The sequence below is a fragment of the Trifolium pratense genome, linkage group LG4 (genome assembly GCF_020283565.1).
Source record: "Trifolium pratense cultivar HEN17-A07 linkage group LG4, ARS_RC_1.1, whole genome shotgun sequence".
Taxonomy (NCBI): Eukaryota; Viridiplantae; Streptophyta; class Magnoliopsida; order Fabales; family Fabaceae; genus Trifolium; species Trifolium pratense.
Genome location: NC_060062.1, coordinates 21849995 through 21869937, shown reverse-complemented (window position 1 = coordinate 21869937; position 19943 = coordinate 21849995). Strand labels below are relative to the sequence as shown.

Below are 19943 nucleotides of genomic sequence, written 5' to 3'. Positions count from 1 at the left end.
TTGTAGCAAAAGAGGACCAGACCTGATGAGTGAGATAGTGATCTGGATGATTGACCATAAACAAGTACCTGATGAGTGAGATGACTAGCTCACCGACTGATTCATCAGCATCTGGTGGTACATTCCTAACAAGTACCTGCACAAATGAACAGCAGTTACATAAAGAAGGAGCATTGGGGGACAAAATGACAAAAGCAAAGTCTAAACAATTTTAGAATATAATTATATAAATCCTTATCATAGAAGTGGTGCTATTGTGATTATCAGCATATCATATCTGCGAGTGCGATAATACTTGATCTTACCGTGAATTGGTCAGGACGGCGTCTTTCAGAAGCAAGAAAAGAGTCCAAAATTTGCAATAAATAATGAGTTATTGAAAGATAAGCATATAAGTTGTTTGCAGATATTTCAGGCAGGCAGATATGAAAAGCTTTACAGATATTTCATGCAAAATCCAAGCCTGCATGTTCAATTAGTTTGGGTTCCAGCATTTGCAATGCTGCAGGCATCCAGTTCAAGAACCTTATGTAAGACCTGAAGTCTATTAACAAACTTGGACACAAATGCCCCTCCTTGCAACGGACTACTCCTTAAACCCTTCAGATACCATTTTGGAAAATACACTCTACCGTTTATCGGTTGAATTCGAAGTATGGCGAATGCTATTAAGAATGTAAATGCAGTAAGGATGTTTATTGCAGCTGCAAGTCCTATATCACCAATGAAGCCATATTTTTCGATTTACTGTGAACAATACAACAACTTTTCATTATGTTATCAGTACAATTTTATTTATAAATCAATGATAGAAATCACACTTATGCCACAAACTTTGAAATATCACAAAAACTTCTTTACAATTATAATATCCATCACATTTATACACAATTAGTATCCAAACACTTATAATTGTACACTTTTTATGAGCATCCACTTAGCTAGGAAAAAAATAGCAATACAATCACTTTGATACATTCTCACTCATTTCCTCTTTTTTGTTCCAATCAAATCATATATCTCTCCTTAATTAATTTTTTTCTTCTTCCCGATCATTTTGTGTCAACCTCTTCATCCCAAGTCTTTATATCTTGAGTATCCCCATAAGCCCAACTACATAGGAAGAAGTAAAACAAGTTAAGAAAACTTAGAAGGGTAAGGAGTGCATAATAGTAATCATAGTGCCCTTGGTTGAGATTTGAAGATAGCCAACTGATTTTTCCTCTTCCCCTTGTCCCATCTTCAACAACCTTAACTATAAGACTTCCCAACAGGTTCCCTACCCCCATGCCAAGGGAAAAAAGTGCAATAGCAATGCTAGCCATGCTTTTAGGAAACTGAGAGTAATAGAACTCTATTTGTCCAATATAATTGAAAGCCTCAGCTAAACCAGTTATGCAATACTGTGGCACAAGCCACATAGCAGACATGTTCACCACTCCTTTCGGATTGTTCATAAACCCTTCTCTTATTGCTTCATTCCTTCTCTTTCTCTCCACCAATGCTGCTACTGCAGTGGCTAAACATGACAGTACTAGTCCAATTCCCATTCTTTGCTTAATAGTGAGTCCTCCTTTCGCGTACTTTGATAAAAAGGGAACTAGTACTCTATCATAGATAGCCACCCATATGGTTAAAGTGAGGATTCCAAATGCAACAAAGCTGGTTGCTGGGATCTCCAAGTTGAGCACAACCCTGTCCATGGTGCCAGCTTGGACCACAGGAAATATGTGTTGGCTTATGCTCATAGAAAGTATGATGCCGGCGGACCAAATGGGAAGGACCTTGATTACTGCTTTCAACTCCTCTACTTTTCTTACTGTGCACAGACACCATGGATCAATGGCCATCCCACAAGTGTCTAAATCTTTCTCTCTGTTCTTGATTATGCAAGCCTTGTTCAAGAACCTAATTAATTTAGGAGAATTAATCAAATACACATAAATAAATGCATATTTGTGAAAGGGTGATAATATCTAGGCAAAAGGAAAGTCAATGTTAAATTTTTTAATTTGTGTACAAATATCTTTACTAAAGTAGACATATTAAATGCATATTTGGAAACATGTTATAAACTATGTCAGTTGAATATGACAAACTGGTACCTTGCTTTGTCCGTCGGTTGGACAAGATTAGAACCACTACGGAAATACCACATGTCTGAATTCTTTGGAGGCAAGTCCAAGTGTCTGTTTTTCCAGGTTGCAGAAATTACTTGTGCAAAGCCAGTGAGCAAGCTCTTGTTTGGTTTCATTTTCACATACATAAAAGAACCCAGAAAAAACATGACAGAAGAAAGCAACATAAGCCCAACCGGAATACCAAAACCCACGATCCATCCTGCTTTAACTTGAATGTACACTATGAAAACCACCGAAATCATCACTGAAAGGCCAACAGAAACATAGTACCAATTGAAGAAGCTCTTCATGATCCTTTGATTTTGTGGGTTTTCAGGGTTGTTGATTTGATCAGCAGCAAAGGCAAAGGAACATGGCCTAATGCCACCAGCTCCAACAGCCATGAGAGCAAGGGACGAGAAAAGAAACAGGAACTGCCCTCCTGATGGACCTGCACAAAGTTCTCCATGGCAATCTGGAGGCCTTGCATTCCTAAGGATTGCAGTTAACCACAATACAACTAATCCCTATGATGATGAAGATAAAAGAAAAACGAACACCATGTCAGAAATGTTTCAAACTCTAAAAATAGACTAATAATAGCATAATCAATTCTGGAATCAATTCTGATGAAAAGCTACACGTCGTAGCTTCTGAGTAAATGTACTAAATGATTGATAGCATATTTGGTTCCACGTTGAAATGTTCCTAAATCAATTCTGATAAGAAGCTACATGTCGTAGCTTCCGAGTAAACGTGGAACAAAAGTACAGTAGTAGCTTACAAGAAGGTCGATGACTGTTCCCCATGCTATGACATGAAATCTTCCAAGGAAAGAATCAGAAAGAAAAGCACCAAAGAGGGGGATGAAATTCGACAGGGCGTTCCACAGGAATATTACTATAGCTGCAGTTGAAGGGTCTAAATGATACTCATTTAGCAGGTACAGAGTCATGTTTACATGGAGCCCTACATTTGCAACCTTTTCAATGGTCTCGTTTGCTAAAACAAGAAGAAGAAATTAAGTTGGAAATAAATCACGACCTGGTTAGAAATGACATATGATTTTAACACAATGTATGAATGAGTAGAAAATAAAATTCCCTGGAAAGGGTTACAATATATAAAGGGGTAATGGTACTCTAATCACCTATGATAAAGGGCATGGTTCTTAAACCACCTTTTTTCCTTGTAACATGTTCAGTGGCTTTGCTCTGCTCCATTGACATCTCCATTTAATTAGTCTTCTGATATGTGCAGGGAAAGGCTATAAACTGAAAATTATCAAAGTTAATACATTAGTACTTCAAAAGGAGGAGCAAGCTTTATTTTAAACACATGCATATGCTTATGGACAACAAGCCCTTGTTTTTAACACAATCTCTCACCTTTGTTACAGCTCAGTCGGCAGAAAGACCTCGTTATTATCTACATTAATTATAAGGAAGAATAGTGGAAGACAAGATAGTACTTGTTTTCCACATAGAACATCAATTGATAAGTGTCATCCCTGATACACACATATATGTTTGGCACACAACATGACAACTCTGCAGCTAAAGAGACGAAAAAACTAGTTTGATCAGAGATTATTATTGTTTTTTTAGTAGATAATTTCTAAGAAGTGTTATTCATATCCAAACATGCTCACAAGGGTATATACTTACCAATTTCAGTGAAGTTAGTCGCACCTTCAGACAAAGCACATTACATGAAACGTGGTATACCGTTTTTACTACACACGACCACACATCCACCACTAAAATTCCTCAACCTTTCCCACAGTAGTTTTCTTTCTATCAACGTTGATAGCAAAGTTAAATCCATCTCATCACCTTACCTTGAACAGTTACGATACATGGACATGAATAACTCGGTGTCCAACTATTATTATACCGATTCTATGGTGGTCATGATGAAAGGGTTTTCTATGGAGCTGACAAAGATATTGGCTACTTTTACAATGAACAGCTCCATAGAAAACCCTGCAATTATTATTATAAGCTATACGTATATCTTGGACACAAACGCCCCTGCAAAATATACAACAACTTTTCATTATGTTATGAGTACAATTTCATTTATAAGCTTTGAATCAATGATAGAAATCACATTTATGTCACAAACTTTGAAATATCCCAAAAATTACAGGCCATAGAGCCGTTAAGACTACACTTGTGTGGTGCACCCCAGTTAAGAACAACATAATCTAAACGTCCATTGTATGGCAATGTATCACTATGAAGTACCGACACAAAAGCAACTTCAAAAATTTGAGAAAATGGAAGTAACTGAGTCGAACCACATGCGAGTCTCAGACTCCGATGGCAAGATGAAGCTAGCAAGAGACGGGGTTGGTTGACTGCAAAGTATGCAAGGGTTCAGGTATATCTCACTATGTTATTCTCACCAACATATAAAATGTTGTTATGATTGCTTTGTATATGTCATAAAAAATTCAAAAAACTTATGTATTCAGAATATTGAAATTCAACGGTTTTTTTAAAAGTTTGTCATATCTTCAATTGAAGTTATCAGAAAAAGTATCAAACGGTTTTGAATTTTTATAAAAATTTGCGGAGTTGATCTACTTAATGAGATTGAAGAAATATAATGTCGATATCGAGTTATTAAGCGGAGTAAGTCAATGAAGACTTACTCCTGGAGTCAACGAATCCCTCCTCAATTGAAAAACTTAATATAAGTTTTTCGGTGAACTAATTTACATTATTTTTTTATTTATTTTGGTTTATAGTAGAAAAACATGTATCTTTTGATTTTTCTACTTGATGTAATAACCCTTACTCCCTTAGATTGCTTAATATGAGGTGAGGTGTTATTGAGTTATATTGGTTGAGTACGTGCCACATGTAAATAGAGGACCTATGTAAGAGTTCCGAGTTTGAATTTTTTAACAGCTCTAGTGTTATCTAAGTTACAAGTTACAACTAATTAAGATCAGTGCTATGAGTATGATGCATAGGCAAAAATCGGGAAAATACTATCGACTTCTTTGACTGAACAACTTTTATAATGTACCATATTGCAGTTTTTTTATCCTATCATGTAATTTCATACCTAATTAATATTTGATATGAAGAAATAATTAATAACTAATTGTATACAAACTGAAACACAATTTTTTTTTTTGAAACACAATTATTAACAGACACGCAAATATTGGAAACTTCCATTGTCAATTGTAATTAACTGCGGACTATGTACGTTTGAAAAAGTCTAACTCTCCACTTTTGGACACAATAAGTTGTCATATACAATTCTTTCTTTCTTCTCTCAGCCGCCACCCCAACCTTTATATTTCTTCTTCTTTTGGTTGATCAATTAGAGGGAGTAATTTAGGATAAATTTTGATCCAAAATCACCCATCTTAATCATTTTTTTTAATTATTTTTTATTTAAATAAAAAATAATATTCACATATTTTTAAGTTTCATTCGAATTTTTTTCGAGATTTTTTCATTTGGTGTTGTTTTAATCCATCTTTGTGCGGTGTATTGTTTTATCCCGTCTTAGTACGATGTTTTGTTTGCCCCGTCTTAGTACGGTGTTTTTTTTTGTTCAGATTTGCAGGTTTGCTTCGATCCATATTAAGTGCAGATTCAATGAATTCAATTAACCTTTAAAGAATAACAGAACACGAATTCAATTAACCTTTAAAGAATGCCTGCTCCGGCTCCTTGGCACAATAAACAATTGGTGTGATTCTGTAGTATCAGGGCAAAAGTAATGCTTTTCTATTCTTTATCTCATCAAGCCTTGCTCTAAAATATAAGGACACGCAGGTCACCGGAATCCAACTTCTCGTGTAAGAGTTTTTGTTGATTTTGAGCAATGCAAGAGAGAACAGAATTTCCCAAAATATAAAGCTACAATTTTAAATAAATGAGTAGACTCAATTATTTCATTACCACCATGACACTTGAAAAAAGAATGTGTCAGAAATTATTTGCTTCTGCAACCTTTTGAATATGAGTAAATAGAAAAGCTAATTGATGGCGGGCTGCTAATGTGCCAAAGATAAATTGTATTGCACATCAAAGCAAAACTCCAGCAATTCACATATTTGCTACAAACAAATATCATCAACTTCCATGAACCATTCATTTTTGGATATCTGCAGGGTCATTAATCTCCTGCAAATCAGCAAAAAAGTGACTAAGAAAATTAGCAAAAAGTAAAAAAAAAAAATTGGGAAAAGGTTTGATCAATCAAGACGAAGTTCATTCCAAGGGCTGAAATAGTTATTATTAATGCTGGAAGAATAAAAGGCTTTCAATGATGCTATTAGTTAAAGAATATGGAGATATAGCCGCCATGCTCTTCATGTCAGCATGCTGAACAACATTCATTTTACCGAAACCTACTTTCCTCTCAGAGGCATCATCAACTTATTTAATATTGTCAGCTATTAGTTATTGTTATAACGAAAATGATTATTGCCACCAAGCTAACTTTGTGATAAACACTGGAACAATGTGGCAACAGACAAAATACCTGTGCTCTAACTTTATATAACACTAGAAGATTAAAGAAAGACTAATGACTAGTCATCATAAATAAAAAGGTGAAACTCAAGGAGGAGGATGAAACAACTCCATAACACCAAAACCAAAACCACCACCATGAGCAAAATGTACCAACTTGTCAGCACACTAATTAGCCTCATGAAAAATTTGTTTGACTGAGCACTCTCAGTTAGCAAAACCAATCAGAGCAAGAGATTCTTCCAGCAACAAGGCAAGATGGAGATGAGAGACTCGGGATAACCAAGATGGAGAATATAAGCAGTTTCACTTTGTTAATAATCACCAAAGATTCTGATAAGAACATTACAAATGGACATATCATATCCAAGACGAAGACCGTGAACTAAACTCCAAAGCTAAGCCAAAATTGAAGTGACTATACCAAAGTTGCATGTGAAACCCCAAATGAAGTGACCATTAGAGTCTTAAAAGGCAATCACCACAAACAAGCATGCCTCTACTACCACTATAATGAGGTCCATCAACATTAAGCTTGAGAACATTTAGAGGGGAAGGATACCACTTGACTAGTTTCCATGCAAAAATTTATTTGGTAATACATAGAACTATTTTTATAAAGTGAAATGTCAAATATTAGCATGTTCTAATAATAAGATAAACCAATAGATGACCCTTCCATACTTGCCACAGAAATGAAACACCCCATAACATGACGTGAGATTAGTAAAACCAAGATGATACTGTGTAGTTGAAAACACCTAACCTCGCCCTTAACCAGCTTCATGATTTCAATAAAACTGTAATCCAGGGAACTTTCCCTATTCAATTGTAATAAGATACCAGTTGCCATAAATGTTTACATGACAAAACTAAATTATGGACTAAAATACCCAGGCTGTCTATAATTTAAAAGACTTCCCAAACCATGATTCTATCGTTCAATATTTAAATGACCTGGACTACTTTCACCCCCTCCCTTTTTTCCAGTTTATTAATTTAGATACCCTCATATTGATTGCTGTTAAACTAATCAATTAACCAGTACTACAAGTAATAAACAAGTCATAACATTCATCCTTATTGTGGTATCCCATCAATAAGTCTTGGTAACTCGCTGGTAAAACTAACAAAACAGAACTTCATAAACACAATCAAGTAAAAAGTTTGAAAGTGCAGCCAAGCTTGTAAAACTGATTGACATTAATATGGAGTAGAATACATTGTTGGATTATTCATACATTCTTTAATGAAAGCCATTGCTAGAGAAGAACATAAGCAAGATTGCAATACCAAAACTCAAGTTGCATGCTCAAGGATATCCAAGCCAATGCTTGAGGTTGAATTCTAAAGTACATTGTTGAGATGTAGCGACAAATTCTGAGTACAAGGATACAAATAACTGTAGGACAAAGTAATGCTCACAAAAATTAAGCTAGAGATGTGAAAAAAATCTGCAAATAATGCAACTATTCTAGACTTATCGTTTTGATCAATGTCTTGAGATGCAAAGTTGTGCTACAAAGTCTATTTGTCTTATACTTTTTGTCATCAGATGTATCTACATCTCTACTAACTGTCATGAAATTCACCGATAGATATTAACTGCAGTTACCTTTGATTATCAATAGTACATAGAACCCACTGATTTATATGATGCTTACATAGAAAATCAGAAGTCTAAAGATCCACACTGTTTGCTTTCGATGCTCTTTCCTCCATGGCTTTCATTTTCTTCTTTGCAACCAATAGCAACCCGACTCCGTCCAATTCCCAGTTTAGGCAAACCTCGATTCAGTCCATCAAGCAGAACACAAGCTTTACACCATTTCTGCACATGAAACGTTTAATCCATTGTATCACAGCTGTTGTAGTTCATATGACCCAGGAGTGAAATAAACAGAGAAAAAGACAATACAAGATATTCAGGACAAAGAAAGCCTGACTAGAAATACCTGACTAGAAATATAACCACAGCGTTCACAGGTTCCCTGCTCTGGCATTTTAGTAGTGGTAGAAATCCTAAAATTCTCACCGGATTTGATGATGTCGAGAATGGCCCTGGGTCTGTAAGCAATTACATGATTATGAATAACAAACAAACAAACAAATAAAATGAACAGAGAAGAAAAGGGAGACCTGATTCTCTCCAAATCCTTGATGAACTCGCGAGCAAAACCACGATATGCATTTGGAGAATAAATGCATTCAGTGGAAAAGTAATCAAGCTTTTTGAAATAAGCATACATAACAATCTCCTTTTCGTAAGTATACTTAAAAGGTTTGCATCTAGGGATTGGTCCATCTTCACCTGTTATTATTGAACTGCATCTACTCAATCTAGCTATATCTCCTCTCAATATGTTCAACAGAACTGTCTCAGCTATATCGTCAGCGTTGTGTCCCGTCACAAGTTTATCTGCTTTAAGGAATGCTGCGCCTCGATCAAGCGCCTGTCTACGGAACACGCCGCAGAAGGTGCAGTTATTCTTCAGACCGATCAGTTTCACGATTTCGTCCATGGTCCATCCGTACAAATCCTTGTAGGATACAACTTTCAGAGGCAAACCATACTGAATCTGGTTTCTGTGAACTGTTTCGAGAGAATCGTCGCGGTAGCCGGTGATGCCCTCGTCGACGGAGAGGAGGAAGAGATGGAGGCCGTAATCATGGATGCGGTTGAGTTTCGATAAAACGTAGGCGAGGACGGTGGAGTCTTTACCGCCGGAAGCGCCAATAGCTACGCGGTCGCCACGGATGAAGAGGCGGTTGGAGACGATGATTTGATGAATCTCGTCTTCGAAGGCAAGATAGAAGCATTCTCTGCAAATCTGTTCAAGAGCTTTAGGTCTGCTAAGAGATGCTCTTCTCTCATTGCATAAGCAGCACATACGCACGCTTCTCTTCCCTTCCATTTTCTTCTCTTCTACTGCAATGGAATTGAATGGAACCTAAACCCTATCAGTGGTTTACAAATTTTATATATATAATCCTAATTAAGCTTGCATCAACTCTTGCAAACCCTAAACCTAATCAAAACTTGCAAATTTATCTTGGACCAAATTTAGGAGAGACTTTAATTTCTGATTTTTGTTAGTTAGGGGCATTTTAGGTTTTTTGATGTGGTGTCAAATTTTTAGATATGGGTATTTTAGGTTTTTTCAAACACTACCCTTAACTACCTAAGTCCTAAACCAATAGGACATACAAGCAAATAGAAGAAAACCAGGCCAAAAAACACATTCACACTGCTGCAACAAACTGGTGCACACCAACAAAAAAACACAAACACCATGAAGCTCAGTAATACACAAACACAACCCCGCAATCTAAACACAGCACCAAGCCACAGAAAAACAGCAAGGCAACAACCGGTACAACAGCCAGAAAAACACCAAAACGACCACTACAACAAACCTCAAAACAAAACCGATGCAGTCCCTCCTTTAATAGACCTCAGGGGAGGTGAGTGTAATTTTCCCTATTATTTATATTTTGAATTCCTCTATTACGTATCCACAAGTGTATTTATTCCCTTATATAAAAGACAAATAAAAGGAATCAACCCTAATTTCTCAATTAAGCCTCGCTATATTCCACAAATTGCAAATTGAACTTCACAAAGGTTAACTAAAAAATTATTGTGTTGTCATCAAGTTGATCTCTTGTTTGACCCATTAGTTAGAAAACGCAGTATAAAAGCAAGCTAAAGAGAAACATCATGCAATCAATCAATACATTGGAACGGTAGAGAGATGAAGTTATTCCATACCTTGGAAAAGCAGAGAAACAACGGCGGAGGGGTTGTAGAGTTCGAGATTAAACTGTGAAGGAGAATGAACGGTGAAGGAGAATGAACGGCAGTGGAGGAGCGATTGAACGGCGGAGGGGATTGTGCGATATACGGTTAGGGATTTGGTCGTGTTTTGGGGTTGAGATTTTCCCCAAAAGGAATTTCGCTTGTGTGAGAGAGAAGGAAAAAAAATTAAAATATAAAATCTGAAAATTGACCAATATATCCTTTGTGTTGTATATTATATTTGTTGGAAGATTTGTGTCCCTATAACATTCTGTTAATGTTATTGTCAATTATCCTATCACTTATAACTGTTCCTACTATTGGAGTGCTCCATACGGAATCACAGGTACCATTCCACAATCATTGAGTTATTTGAGAAATTTGGAGTGGTTGGACCTCTCGAGGAACCAGTTGAGGGGTGAGATTCCTATGTCTCTCACAAAGCTGAATTTTCTCTCATTCTTGAACCTTTCACAAAACCATCTCGAGGGAATGATACCTAAAGGTCAACAGTTTGATACATTTGGAAATGAATCCTATGTAGGAAATACAATGTTATGTGGATTACCATTGTCTAAATCATGCAAAAATGATGAAGATCGGCCACCACTTTCAACATCTGAAGATGAAGAGGAATCAGGATTTGGTTGGAAAGCAGTAGCAATAGGATATGTCTGTGGGGCAATATCTGGGTTGCTGTTGGGTCATAATGTATTCTTCTTTGGGAAACCAGTATGGCTTGCAAGAGCAAGACTTGTTGAACAAATGTTTAACTTGAGACTGAAGAGAACAAACAACCGAGCCGGTGCAAATCGCAGAAGAATGAATTAATTGGATGTTGGTCTTTTATAATATATAGATATGTTTGTTTGTAATTTCAACTTTTCAGTTTGAGTAATGTTGTATTATCTATTTGAAAATTAGTATTTTTTTTTTTTTGACATAATTTGAAAATTAGTATGTTGAGTCTGTTTCATGTTGCTATACAAATAAGAAAATTAGTGATCATTTGGTTTCATGTTATTTTCATGATTTTATCTATACAATATGTTGGTTAAAGTTCAAAACTGCCCTCACTTGAGAAACTGCCATGTGTCCCATTGAAGAATATTTGATGTCCAAAAATCATGTAACTGAATTAAAAGTACACCACTTTTTGTATTGTAACCAAGTCATCTAAGCCACATTGTATTTTGTGAGTGGAAAGGAAAGATAAGAATTATATTTGGACTAAGCCAATAGCAAAACGGCTTCATGCAGTTAGAAGGAAAACATTTAGTTTGTGTCTCACCAAATTTCAAATTCAAAACTTTTTTTCCCTCTCTTCACTTATTCAAAATTCTATATTATCTTCCCTCACTTTCATTTCATTCACTTCCCTTTCATTTCTCTAATATGCATTTTTTACACTATTCATCTTCTTTTTGTCTAACAACAACATGAACTCTTTTCTCTCACTTTTTTAATTTTATTTTTATATATGCTTTAACATCTTCATTTTCTCTAAACGCCATCTTTGTTTCTTCTCATGCAAGGAAGCTATTCTTTTTTGAAATAATCATTCGGGAAAAAGAAGGATGTTAGAAAGGTAACAAAATCAAACTAATTTTTTTCAAGAAATTAACAATTCAAAACAGAGAAAATAGATAGATTCAAAATTTCTTCAATTTGGTGCACTTTTCTTACTTCCTCAAATGTTTTACACAATGTTTTGATCTTTTTTACATTTTTGGTAAAATAAACAACAAATGATAAATAAAGATGAATAATACAACACATGAAGAGAGTATCCAGAGAATCTGAGAAAAAGTAAAAGAAATTATTAATTATTCAACAAATCTTTTTATTGACAAACAAAATAAAAAATAAAAAACAACTTTTCAGCATCATACTTTCTTTTTATTGTTTGATCTAAAAAAACTTAATCTTAATACTTTCATTTTATTAACACATAAAATAAAAAGAAAATTGAGTACTAATCATTTGAATATTATGCATTTTGTAGACAAAGAAGAAGAAGAAGATGAAGAACCCATTCTTCTAAACTGATTTGGTGATATGTTAAATAGCTAAGTACACTACACCAGTTCAATTATGCAGAAGGACTTAAGCAGCATTATTACAATGAAACTCACTAGACAATATCTATGCAAACTAATCTGTTACTGAAGGACAGCGAACAATACCACAACAGAAGGTCTGTAACAAACTAATCTGGAGCGTAATGAAATCCCTTTGCCGAATCACAAACGGCTCAAGGCACAAGGTGCTATCACTAGCAACCCGCCTGAGGAATCCAAACACTGCCTTGAGAGATACAAACAGCGCTGTAAAATAGATTTGAACACTGTACGCGGAGCATCCAAACAGATACTGAAGTGTCCATCTACACTCGGCCTGAAGCGAGAACATGCCACATTCGAACCAAATACACGCCGCAATGGGATCTCTCATCAGTGCCACTAAAGAATCGAAGGTGCGAGAAGCAAAGATAGCTTCAGACCCGAGACAACCGGACACGGCATTATGAGAATCGACCACGATGACGATACTTAGCACGAACGCAGCACACACAACAGGCAGCAAGCATGAAGTTAGTTTATATTTAGGAAAATATTGTGATTTGATAGACATCTTTTGGGTATTTGACATTTCGTAAATTTTAAGGGAATATTTGACGAATTTTACAATTTTAAGGACACTATTCAGTTTAAGTCTCAAGTCTGATACTTAAACTCAACAAAGGATTCCTGTTGCTTTCAGTCGTTACTATTGCTTGGAATAAAGGTATTGCAAAGATTCCTGTTGAATGATTCTGAAGTTGTTGAGCAATTGGTTGCACAAGGATGCATTGATTTCCATCCATTTTCCGCTATGGTTCAATCCGGAAAGGATCTGTTTCCTCGCAGCTGGGATGTGCGTGCATATCATATTTATATATATAGTTGCGGGTTGATTACCAAACATTGACTCCCCTCCTTTGGAATTTAAAAAAAAAAAAAAACAGAAACCTCCCTCCCTCCTAAATGAGTGATTTCACTGTCAATTATTAAAAATAAAACAAGACACTGGTAAATTTGATACACAAAAACAGCAGATAAAAAAACTTATTAAAATTTGACCTGAATACTTCTCCTATCAGTCTCATCCCAAAATTTCATACTTTGCATAATTTTTTATATACAAAAGAAAACCTGGAAATCATTGTGCAATGTTTACAAGAGTGACTTGTGAACCAACCAACTGTGCTACCTGTAGAAACCATCGATCTCTCCAACAGAATTATGTTGCAGTAACCATGCACTTGTCATTAAGCTCCAACACCAACTTGGTCGTTTACTTCAATGTAACTCAACTCTAAGGCTGTTATAATGCTCATTATCAGACATCAGCAGTGTCATGCATCGAGGATGGTATTGAACCACCACCACTTTGTTTGCTAGGTGCAGGTGTGTTCCTCCGCGACTGGCGTTTTGTTTGGACAATTACCGGCTCTTCCTTCCACTCTTGACTCATCACATCACTGTCTGTGTCATCATCATCTTTGAAAACTGGATGGATATATGCACTGTGGAGGAACTCTTTCAAATTGAAGTTTGGCTCTTTCGTACGCTCCAATGTGTCTTTGACCATTGCTTCCTGAAGTTCATACACCACAAAACAAGAAAATTAACTCGGGTTTCATAAGAAACAAGTTCAAGGCAAAGTGATTGGTAATTTCCACATCAGGACTAACCTGTAATGGATGAGTAGTAAAAGCAGGTTCATAGCTTCCCTTGCAAAACCGATGAAACCATATTGTCAAAACTGGGAGAGCGATGAGTAATGGAGTTGAGTTAGCAGCTTCTTTTGTACTCAATAATCCCATTAACAGCAGTTGTGAGACAACTAATGCAAATACAATACGTCCGTGGACATCAGGCCAGAAAGCTCCGGCACTCTCATACTCTTGGTTGTACACATTTATAATCTGTCATTCAATTTCAAGTATTAATATGATACAATACAGGCAATCATGTTCATGGTAAATATGTAAAATCAGTGACAAAAAGTTTTTACGAGCTAATTTTTTACCTGATGACGGTAGACAAGATATGCCAAACCAAAGAACACAATGATGTATGGAAGTAGAAATGGTGTGACCACAGCATAGACAAGGCCAAGCAAGAAATAAAGTTGTATTTGAGGTTCTCCTGTATTGAAATCAAAAGTCCCTGGATCCATTGCTTCTTCGCGGTCTTTTTCGGTCTTCACCAACAAGAAATTCTTTAAGTGATAAAATATCAAAGGCTTCAACCTTAAAATCTCACCAGCACATCCAGCCCACCCATCAACCATTATGTATGTTATGAAGAAAGTTGCTTTCATTGGAATCGAGACACCAATTGTCTTCGGAATTCTGCATGCATATACATACAAAACTTTTGCATTATTAAGAAATCATGTACCAGTTGATAATACATACAGTTATATAAGGGGAACACTTACTCATTTGCAGATTGATGGATGAATTTATCAAGTTGTTGGAATGCAGTCCCGGTAATTATGCTCCCCAGAAACACGTTAATGAACTGGAAGATGTAATATCTTGTGGCTGATCTTCTTTCAAGAGAAGACCGGCTTATAAACCCTTCGAACTTGGACATCATCATCAATATTGTTGGCAAAAAAATGAGGAATATCTTCAAAGCAATCCCAGGAAGGAAACCTTGTATAAATGCTTTAATGAATTTTCTGCAATAAAAATGAAGCATAAAATTATGGACAGACACATTAAGTTATCAAAGAGCCACACAAGGGTCCTCGAGGAAGGGACCTTTCGATGAGGCAAAGAAAAAAAAGATAACATTACATTTCAATGAGGTCCTTGAGGAAGGGTGCTGCTTTTTCAATGCCTTCAATATTAGCAAGTGACTGTACAAATGCTATGGGAATCATGAAAAAGAATGTAAGAAAGAAGAAAGCAACAGCAATTACAAGCCTCCTTATTGAGAGTGAAACATATGGTATTGCCATGTTATCCCAATACACATCACGGGGTTCTGGGGCCCATTCTGTCAACCATATCGTTGGATTTCTAGTTTGTTGAGTTTGCGCACAAACTGATGCACCCCAACGAGTTTTGAAGGAAACAAAAGCCGCTGGCATTGTAGATTTAGGATTCTTCATGACCTTTTCTTTCTCCAACTCTATCTGAAAGTTTTACAGAAACATCGTCAAATGCTAATTTAAAAAAAGAAAAAGAATAATTCAGTAATGTATGCATAGAAGGTTTACTTACGTCTCTTGATAATCTCTCAATTGCAGCAGTATAAAAATCAATAGCATCCACTTTACTACCACATAGACCTAAAAAGCCAGTCTGCAAGCACAATGTTAGCCACAAGAATTACATGCTGCAACAGGGAAGAAAAAGAAAGGGAGTTTATGCTGAAACGGAAAAAGAAATGGAAGATGATTTGGTGTTCGTAGAGATTGGATTGATGGAAATGGCATACCTTTTTAGTTGGTCTCGTTGTTTGGTTTCTAGAATACTTATTTTCATAGTAATCAAGCCAATTCTGTTGTTTTTTCTTCTTAGCAACTAGACTAGAGAGTTCCTTTGCATTGTAAACAACCTGCAAAAATATCACTAAAAGTAAGGGAAAGCATAACCAAACAACTCGGTAGGATAAGACATAACATACTGGCAAATTATAATTTAACATCATTATAACCATAAAATAATATGAAAGCATTGCTATGGGCGGCGTCAACAAAGAAGAACTTTCCACTTTGGTTCCAAAAAAATTGTCATAATGTCATAAAAGATGGTTTTTCGGTCATGATAATTTAGGTCATTTGAACCAAAACAGGATCTTGATGAAAGGTGGTTCTCTTAGAAGCATCACATTATGTAAAAATGAATATGTAGTATGAAGTTAAATAAAAATGAATATGAACTTGCCGTCATAATAGGTAAACTTGATTGTTTAGATATGTAATCGAATAGATCAAGTTACACAACATTATTATTAATATTATTACAAGCTCAAAGCGACAAAATTAGCCATGTGCAGTAGTAGTAGTAGTAGTAAAAGAGGATCAGACCTGATGAGTGAGATAGTTATCTGGATGATTGACCATAAAGAAATGCTCGACTAGCTCACTGACTGATTCATCAGCATCTGGTGGTACATTTCTAACAAGTACCTGCACAAATGCACAGCAGTTACATAAAGACGGAGCATTGGGGAACAAAATGACAAAAGCAAAGTCTAAATGATTTTAGAATATAAATCCTTATCATAGAAGGGTGCTATTTTGATTTTCAGCATATCATATCTGCGAGTGCGATAATACTTGATCTTACCGTGAATTGGTCAGGACGGCGTCTTTCAGAAGCAAGAAAAGACAATCTCATTGTTGCAATTAGCTGATACTCCCTTTTTAAGATATAGCATGTCCAGAAGGTAAAAGCATAAGCCATTACCAAGTGAGTCCAAAATCTGCAATAAATAATGAGTTATTGAAAGTTAAATATGCTTTACATATATTTCAGGCAGAGGTATTAGTTTGTTTTAAATAGATATAATTTCTTAGAGTTAGAGGTGTTTAGTTTGATTCATATACTCATCAACAGAAACATAAGCATATATATCACATATTATATTACATTACATCTAAAGTTCATATTAAATGATAGACTTTATAAACAATCAAAAACAGGTGCAAAAATAGTAAGCAATGCTGACATGAATAATAAAAAAAAAGAATAGTTCAAATATCACTGAAAACATTGAATCTTACGAATTGAAAAGTTTGCGTACGTACCTATTTGATCCAACTGGAATATTTGAAATCGAAAGCTTGTCTATGCTGGTATAAACCACATTTGAATGTTCCAAGGTGTTATTGGTCCAATTGACAGGAACCATAACAGAAAAAGCTAGGAGTGAAATAGGAACAAATATTTTCAGCCTGCACTTAAATTGAATACGACGACGCAGTTAGTAAATAGAAAAGACACCAACAAACAATCTTGAAGCTAAAAATGTAAGGAACATCAACTACTATAAAAAAAAAATCAACTATTGATATTACTTATGAGTATATTATAAAACATCTATTTGTTAAAATCTACTCTTAATTTTCTAATAACCAGTTAAGAACTACACACTTTAGAGAAGTCGAACTGTAACATAACATACCCGAGTAAGTAGATCCTCAAGTATACAGCAGAATCCAAGCCTGCGTGTTCAATTAATTCGGGTTCCGGCATTTGCAATGCTGCAGGCATCCAGTTCAAGAATCTTATGTACGACCTGAAGTCTATATTAACAAACTTGGACACAAACGCCCCTCCTTGCAACGGACTACTCCTTAAACCCCTCAGATACCATTTCGGAAAATACACCCTATCGTTTATCGGTTGAATTCGAAGTATGGCGAATGCTATTAAGAATGCAAATGCAGTAAGGATGTTTATTGCAGCTGCAAGTCCTATATCACCAAGTGAAGCCATGTTTTTCAATTTACTATGAACAACCTAATCCCTGCAAAATATACAACAACTTTTCATTATGTTTATCAGTACAATTTCATTTATAAGCTTTGAATCAAATGATAGAAATCACATTTATGTCACAAACTTTGAAATATCCCAAAACTTTGTGGTTAGTGGTGGACCCCAATTAAGAACAACATAATCTAAAAGTACAGTGTTCTTTTGAAGCAAGATAGTGACATTAAGATATAACATCTAATTTGATAGCTGATATAAATTTTTACTTTTGCTGTATTTCTTGTCATAATATAATCACAAAAAAAAAAAATCAAAATATTATAAAAAATATTAGGGTGGGGGCAGAAAAGTAATATATTCAACTGAGTATTTTTCTTTCCACCATATATTTCATCCAATTCTTCATCAAGCATGAAAACAAGTAAAAATTAGTCCTTTTTTCATAATCACTCAGCAAAATAAAAAAACTCAAACATCCAAAATTAGTCCTTTTTCATAATCACTCAGCAAAATTGAAAAATCAAAATCCAAAATTATCCATTTTTTTCATAATCTCTCAACCAAACTATATAATCCACTTCTGAAATACATAACTAGTATAAAAAAAAATAAAAAAAACTTTATGAGCTAAAATTAAAATCCTCATTCTCTAAGCAGAATGAAAAATCAAGAGTGCAAAATTCAACCAATAAACACACAAAAGCATAGTCCAAAAATCTTTTTTTTATTTTTTTATTTTTATAAAAGCACACAAAAGAATACAGAGCCAAAATTCTCCAAGCAAAATTGAAAAATCAAAAGTTCAAAATTCAACCAATAAACAGAAAAAAAAAACATTTTTTTTATAAAAACACACAAATCTATAATTGAAACTAATGCAGAAAACTTTTATACACAAAAAAAATAAAAATAGATTCATTTAATTTCATAAGGTAGAGTACATTACCTTATCTATCACCAAAATTCTGAATTTCTGAAGAGAGAAAATGAAGTGAAAGTGAAAAGGGTTAAAGAAAAAGAAGTTGAAGAAACCAGAATTGAGATAATGAGAGTGACAGTGTTGGTGTTAGTTCAACGCTCAAGCAGGGGTATAATGGGGAAAAACCCTGAAGCCAAATTAAGTCAGCAATTATATAAAGTTTCAAACTTTATGGCTTTTCATTTCAAAGGGTATAATTATTGAGTAAAAAAATAATATTTTTAAAGGGTATATAAGGAAAAATAATAATAAATAATAATAATAAAAATGTCTTAATTTGCTGATGTGTGAATAATGCCTGCTCATTCATTCATTGCTTGCCGACAAACCAGCCAGCCATTCACTGTTTGTTGTGTGTCTTTTTTTAAAATCAGATAGTTTCTTGATTTCTTATAAAAATAAATTTTTTTTGTTAGATTTTATTTATTTTGTAGCTGAGTTTTAGATTACTAGATCTTTTTTATCTAAAATATAGAGAGTTAATTAAAAAGAAGAATAATTCTCTATAGTCAAGCTCAAGACATTGAGTATTTTGGTTCAATTTTATTAAAGAATGTATTTATTGGAAGAATATGAGTTTGATTTTTGTGTGAAATGATTTTTTAGTCAAAATTTATTTATTTATTTGTCTAATCCTAAATTACTAGATTTGTTTCTCCTAAAAATTGGAGGTTAACAAAAATAAAATAAAATAAATCTCTATAAATAATTAAGGTGGAACTAGATCAATTATTGTTATTTTAATAGTTTAGGATTATAATATATACTCTCTCTGATTTTGTCTATAAATAAAATTTTATTTTTTGGATTTATTTAATAATATAAATAATAATGTATTTAATCTATAATATAAATTATATAATTATTTTTACAATATAGACTATATACTATGATAAAGTATGAGTACGGGATAGTATTAACAATTTGGCAAATGCTAATAAGTGTCCTGTGACACTCTTTAAGATCTTAAATAGTAAATTTTTTTATATGATTTATTTGAAAATGCCTAAAGTCAACGCATTGCTAATTGTAGTGT

General features: G+C 34.6%; 4 protein-coding genes across 6 annotated transcripts; 1 reads left to right on the top strand and 3 right to left on the bottom strand.

Moving 5' to 3' along the window:
• Window positions 1-320: 320 nt before the first annotated feature.
• On the bottom strand, window positions 321-3764 carry LOC123920035 (protein NRT1/ PTR FAMILY 1.2-like). The gene is made up of 5 exons (XM_045972120.1): window positions 3509-3764; window positions 3271-3394; window positions 2905-3122; window positions 2106-2647; window positions 321-1908 (listed from the first exon to the last, which is right to left on the bottom strand). The coding sequence occupies exons 2-5, from the start codon at window positions 3353-3355 to the stop codon at window positions 1053-1055; spliced, it is 1701 nt and encodes a 566-aa protein (XP_045828076.1). The 5' UTR covers window positions 3356-3394; window positions 3509-3764; the 3' UTR covers window positions 321-1052.
• A 2249-nt stretch (window positions 3765-6013) lies between these two features.
• Window positions 6014-10635, bottom strand: LOC123920036 (cytoplasmic tRNA 2-thiolation protein 1-like). Of its 3 annotated transcripts, XM_045972123.1 has the most exons (5): window positions 10398-10635; window positions 8765-9554; window positions 8581-8692; window positions 8290-8456; window positions 6014-6274 (listed from the first exon to the last, which is right to left on the bottom strand). In XM_045972123.1, the coding sequence occupies exons 2-4, from the start codon at window positions 9538-9540 to the stop codon at window positions 8298-8300; spliced, it is 1047 nt and encodes a 348-aa protein (XP_045828079.1). In that variant the 5' UTR covers window positions 9541-9554; window positions 10398-10635; the 3' UTR covers window positions 6014-6274; window positions 8290-8297. The 3 variants fall into 3 exon arrangements, with proteins under 3 accessions (XP_045828079.1, XP_045828078.1, XP_045828077.1); XM_045972122.1 differs by having other exon boundaries at window positions 6014-8456; XM_045972121.1 differs by having other exon boundaries at window positions 8581-9554; window positions 10398-10586.
• Window positions 10636-10830: 195 nt separating this feature from the next.
• On the top strand, window positions 10831-11305 carry LOC123920037 (receptor-like protein 9DC3). Its single transcript, XM_045972125.1, has one exon. The coding sequence runs from the start codon at window positions 10854-10856 to the stop codon at window positions 11253-11255; it is 402 nt and encodes a 133-aa protein (XP_045828081.1). The 5' UTR covers window positions 10831-10853; the 3' UTR covers window positions 11256-11305.
• A 2212-nt stretch (window positions 11306-13517) lies between these two features.
• Window positions 13518-19073, bottom strand: LOC123920033 (CSC1-like protein At3g21620). Its single transcript, XM_045972119.1, has 12 exons — window positions 18875-19073; window positions 17615-17959; window positions 17238-17384; window positions 16777-16912; window positions 16515-16616; window positions 15923-16042; window positions 15706-15786; window positions 15277-15617; window positions 14913-15158; window positions 14499-14823; window positions 14161-14394; window positions 13518-14063 (listed from the first exon to the last, which is right to left on the bottom strand). Exons 2-12 carry the CDS (start codon window positions 17926-17928, stop codon window positions 13806-13808), a joined length of 2304 nt encoding a protein of 767 aa, XP_045828075.1. The 5' UTR covers window positions 17929-17959; window positions 18875-19073; the 3' UTR covers window positions 13518-13805.
• Between the last annotated feature and the right edge of the window lie 870 nt (window positions 19074-19943).